Source organism: Enoplosus armatus, chromosome 20 (assembly GCF_043641665.1).
Source record: "Enoplosus armatus isolate fEnoArm2 chromosome 20, fEnoArm2.hap1, whole genome shotgun sequence".
Classification (NCBI taxonomy): Eukaryota; Metazoa; Chordata; class Actinopteri; order Centrarchiformes; family Enoplosidae; genus Enoplosus; species Enoplosus armatus.
In genome coordinates this window covers 12,751,530-12,756,274 of record NC_092199.1, presented here as the reverse complement: position 1 = coordinate 12,756,274, position 4,745 = coordinate 12,751,530, and the positions used below count along the sequence as shown (strand labels likewise).

General features: G+C 41.5%; 1 protein-coding gene across 1 annotated transcript; it reads left to right on the top strand.

Moving 5' to 3' along the window:
• Positions 1-611: 611 nt before the first annotated feature.
• abi3b (ABI family, member 3b) lies at positions 612-3,506 on the top strand. Its single transcript, XM_070927646.1, has 5 exons — positions 612-805; positions 1,434-1,601; positions 2,013-2,192; positions 2,386-2,468; positions 2,939-3,506. The coding sequence occupies exons 1-5, from the start codon at positions 662-664 to the stop codon at positions 3,381-3,383; spliced, it is 1,020 nt and encodes a 339-aa protein (XP_070783747.1). The 5' UTR covers positions 612-661; the 3' UTR covers positions 3,384-3,506.
• The last annotated feature ends 1,239 nt before the right edge of the window (positions 3,507-4,745 follow it).

Here is a 4,745-nt window from a genome sequence, read left to right as displayed (position 1 = left end):
TGTGGAATTCGAGTTTGTTTACACAGGACATCCCGAATAATACAGTGTTTTCTGACTTGGCAGGGCAGTTTGTCATCATGTAACAATGTTCCACTTAGAAGTGAAACAACAGCCAGTCCAGCTGATGCTCAGTTAAACCAATGCTAAAATGCAGTGGGTGAGCTTTTCACTGCCCTTCATCATCATCATTATCATCATCACCATCATCCATAATGCAGAGTACAACAGGAATCAGCTTATCAGCAGACATCGAGAGAGGCACCTTTTTCTAAACTGCACTGACCTCTAGTGGATTTTATGAATATTACAAGTGCCATGAGAAGAGGTATCATATTATATTTGTATCATATATTTTATTGTCTATGTAACACTATTATTAGTATATATATATATATATATATATATATAAGGTACATTATTTATCCTTAAGAGACAGATGCTACTTGTTATCAGTGTCAGTGGATGTCTTCCCCGTGCAGCTCGCCCTGCTCTGGGACCAGCTGTTGTGGGACGGTGAAAATCTTTACCCTGCGGTGATTCCGCGTTCACCAGCGACCGAACACCTTCCTGTCCCGACTCACTCCCTGCCAAACACTTCAACATCGTCCATCCTCAAGCAGCGCAGGTAAACCTTCAAACGGGATTGTGTTGGCACCGCCAAATGGGAGAAATGGCGGAGCGAAAGAACTTTTCTGAAGTTATTTCTCAGATATTTGAGGAGGTATCAGCAGCCAGGAAGGGCCTGGTTGATAACCACAGCAACCTCCTCCGAGTGGCAGATTACTGCGAACACAATTTCCTTCAGGTGAGTAATGCTCGTAAAAAAAAAAAGCCACAACAACTCTAAAAGCTTAACTTTGTCATAGTTGAAGATCTGAAATAAAAAGCTTTGGAAGCATTCAGTACATTTACTCAAGTCCTGTACTTGTACTTTACTTGAGTATTTCCATTTTCTGCTACTTTATACTTCCACTCTACTACATTTCAGGGGAAACTATTGCACTTTTTTACTGCACTACATTTATCTGACAGGTTTATCAGGTTTTTACATGTAAAGAATATGACTAGTTTAAAAAATATGATGCATTCTTAGAAATTAAATAACAGTATATTAAGTAGTCAAAATTAGAATGAGCTCCTCCCTGATTACGTTAAAATGCTTCTTATGTAAATGCATCAGTAATAATATTCCAATATAACATTTAAAATTAAATTTTGATGCTAATACTTTTTTATGTTTTTATGTTTTTTTTTATGTATTTTTACTTCAGTATGATTTTGAATGCAGGACTTTTACTTGTAATGGAGTTTTTTTATACTGTAGTATTATCACTTTTGAGTAAAAGATCTCGATACTTCTTCCGTCACTGCATGTTACAACATGTATAAACTATCCTGGTAAAACAAATAAATAAAAATAATTAATCCTGCAGGCGGAGGATACAACCAAGGCTGTTGAAGAGGCCAAGGCCTTGGCTGCCCAGTCGCTGGCCAGTGTGTCCTACCAGATCAACAGCCTGGCCAGCACCCTGCTGAGGCTGCTGGACTCTCAGGCCATGCAGATCAAAGATATGGAGTCCTCAGTCAACCTGCTGTCACTGGTGAGGAACACCTTGCACCTAAAACACACCTGCGCTCTGCCCAAGAAAGTGATGTGAGCCCTGCATAGCTGGTAAAGAATATTTTAGGGATAGTCCATAGAAGGTTGCACCACCACATCCTTTTTGTTTGATGAAATAACAGAATAATGAACAAACCAAGAAATACAGTTTCTGATTTCACCTAATACATTGCTGTGGGCAACTTTCTGTTGCTGCTTGTACAGAATGATTTGTTGTTAATTCTTAAAAATCTCTATTGACTGTATTTAATGTAACATAGGTTTCCTAACTATGTTTTTATTGACATTTTTGTTTTCAAAAGCAGAAATTCACTACAGTCACATCTCATCTTTATGAGAGATTCTCTCAAGGGAACAAGTGACGTGAAAATGGAGTTCTTGTGTATTGTAGGCTGCAGCTATCCACTTCGACAAGGTAGCCAGGAGAGAGATTGGAGCTTTTACCACTACCAAAACCAGGAGTCGTTCCAAGCTTCTGACCCCACCGACTTCAGGCAAGGAGCCAGAGGAAATCTACTCAAGGGTGCCAATATCATACTCCATCTTGGACTCCATTGGACACTGTTTTCAGGTAACGTGGATACTGAATTGAAAAGAGTCCATGCACCTTTCATTATTTCCCATTAGATTATGGATGTATAGCACAATGCATTCCCACTAGTCCTAGTGGGATGTCTAGGGTGATGTACAGTGTGGCAGACTGTGGTGTAGAGATGTGCTATGCCATCCTTTTTTTTTTACCGTCATCCATCTTCTCCCAACAGGTTGCTGAGCAGCAGCCCAGAAAGAGAGCAGGGACTGCAGACAGCATACAGAGCACTGCAGACACCTCTGTGTATGTAGAGAAGTAAGTCCTCCTTTGCTTTACAGAGTGCACTCTGTACTACTATAATAATACTGATTATTATATCACGGGCACACTATCTAATATTACCTGTACAATTTATGATCATGTCTGAAAGGTTTCTGCATTATGGACTAAAAGAACAGAGTTAAATGATCTGTACGTTAAATATTAGGCTACAGCCAACCAGTGAGTTAGCTTAGCTTAGCATAAAGACTGGAAACGTAAGGTGAAATGTAAGAAAATCAGCCTACCAGCACCTCTAAATCTCGCCGCACTATTTCTTGGCTCAGACCAGTTGCTAGAAAACTAGCTGAGACTAGCTGTTTCCCTCTGTTTCCAGTCTTTGTGCTAAGCTAAGCTAACTGGCAGCCGGCTTTAGCTTCATATTTAGTAGTATTGATCTTCTCGTCTAATGCTCAGTAAGAAAGCTAATAACACATCATTCTATTTTTTTTCCTTCTTGTATGCAGATCCAGTCTTGGCATCGCTGTGCCTCCACCATCAGTCCCCACATTGCAATCCGCCGCAAACCCCACCAACGACAGCCTGCCCCCCCCTCCTCCTCCTTCTTCCATGGACACTGGCCTCACTCCTCCGCCCTCCTTGACCTCACCCACGTGTCTCCCCCCACCTCCCCCTCCACCACCAATCTCTCAGTCAGATGGCATGTACCCGCCCCCGCCTCCTCCTGTAGGAGGTGCAGGAGGTGCCCCTCTTCCTCCTGCACCTCCTCCAGTATCAGGAGCTGCCCCCCCTCCTCCACCACCACCTCCTCCAGTATTAGGAGCTGGTCCTCCTCCTCCACCACCACCAGTATCAGGAGCTGTGCCCCCTCCTCCTCCACCACCCCCTCTCACTGGCACCTCTGGTATTGTGCCACCACCCCCTCCACCACCTCCCCCTCTCCTACACTGACGAACATCATAGTTCATGTTATTGGATGATTTTATTCTTGCTGGAGTAACTCTTGAATAACTAACGTGGAAATATTTCCGGTTCCTGTTGTGAGATCAACGTTAAGCATAAATAAAAGCTTGAAAAAGTGTGTATAGTGGTTTAATCTTGAGCCGTTTCATGTTGAATGGCACAGTGTGAGTGCCTCAAATTAAATATTTCTTTTCTGGGCAGAAAATAAAATCCTCCTTCAAAGTGAAACACTGTGCAGCGCAGAGAGCTGCAGTCGAGATACCTCCGACATGTTTCAACAACACCTCGACTGCATTCCTAAGAAACAAGCTGAAACGGGATCCTGTGTTTCCCTGTTTTTGTCTTTTCTTCCAGTAATGTGACTTCTGTTTTGCGTCTTTGTGTTGTTTATTACAAATGTAATCAGTAAGACTCACCAAACAGCCAGTGGCCTTTAGCCCAAAGCTGCCATTCCGCTGTGTGTTGGGAGCAGTGTCAGTCATGATAAGTTGTTTTACGTCACTGGCTGTGCTCTGCTACTTTAAACAGGTCAATGAGGCTATAAAATGTCTTTTGCAAGTCCACAGTCTGCTTAACCTGCACTACATGGCTTGTACTTGAAGGTAAGCTTCATTTTCAGCAGGGAAAATATCAAATTAGTCAGGGACGCCTTAAAATCATTTTCTTTGCTGTTTTAAATTTGACTCTACTCAGTAAGGCCTGAAACTGGAGGAACAGTCTCATGGTACAAGGCCTGTTATTATATATTCATAGAAAATGGAAAGGATTTGCTACTGCCTTTCATTGCCTACTTTTACTTTAATAGATCCTAATTCAAGTCTACAGTCTTTTTTTGTAGCTACATCCCATAAAAGCTGCACATACTGTACAGTTTTAGCTTCGAACTGTACTGCTGCGTAGAAAAGTTGCCATTCTGTGTGAGACAGAACAAAATCGACCGTGTTAGATAGAAATTACAGGCAGCTTTCGCGCATACAGTAATTATATCTGCCTTAAAGTCGTTCTGTTTATGTCGGTGTGACTCAAGGATACGAAGAGATAAAGAGCTACCTTTGAACTTTCCATTTATAAATGTATTGCAATACTGAAGATCAAATTGCATGACAAACAGTAAAGTAGAGTTACGATTGTCAGGTTTAAAATCAGATCTGTCCTTTTGAATAACAAGGTGTTTTCATTTTTTCTTCAGGTGTGAAACCTGAGAAAATAAAACTGCCATGGTCATTTATTATCCTGTGATTGAGTGAGTATTTCCTCCTGTTCTCAGCATGTTAACTTATACCTCATTGTATGCACATATAGTTAAGCTGTCCTTTTATTTCAGGATTCCCATATTGTGTTGTGGTATCG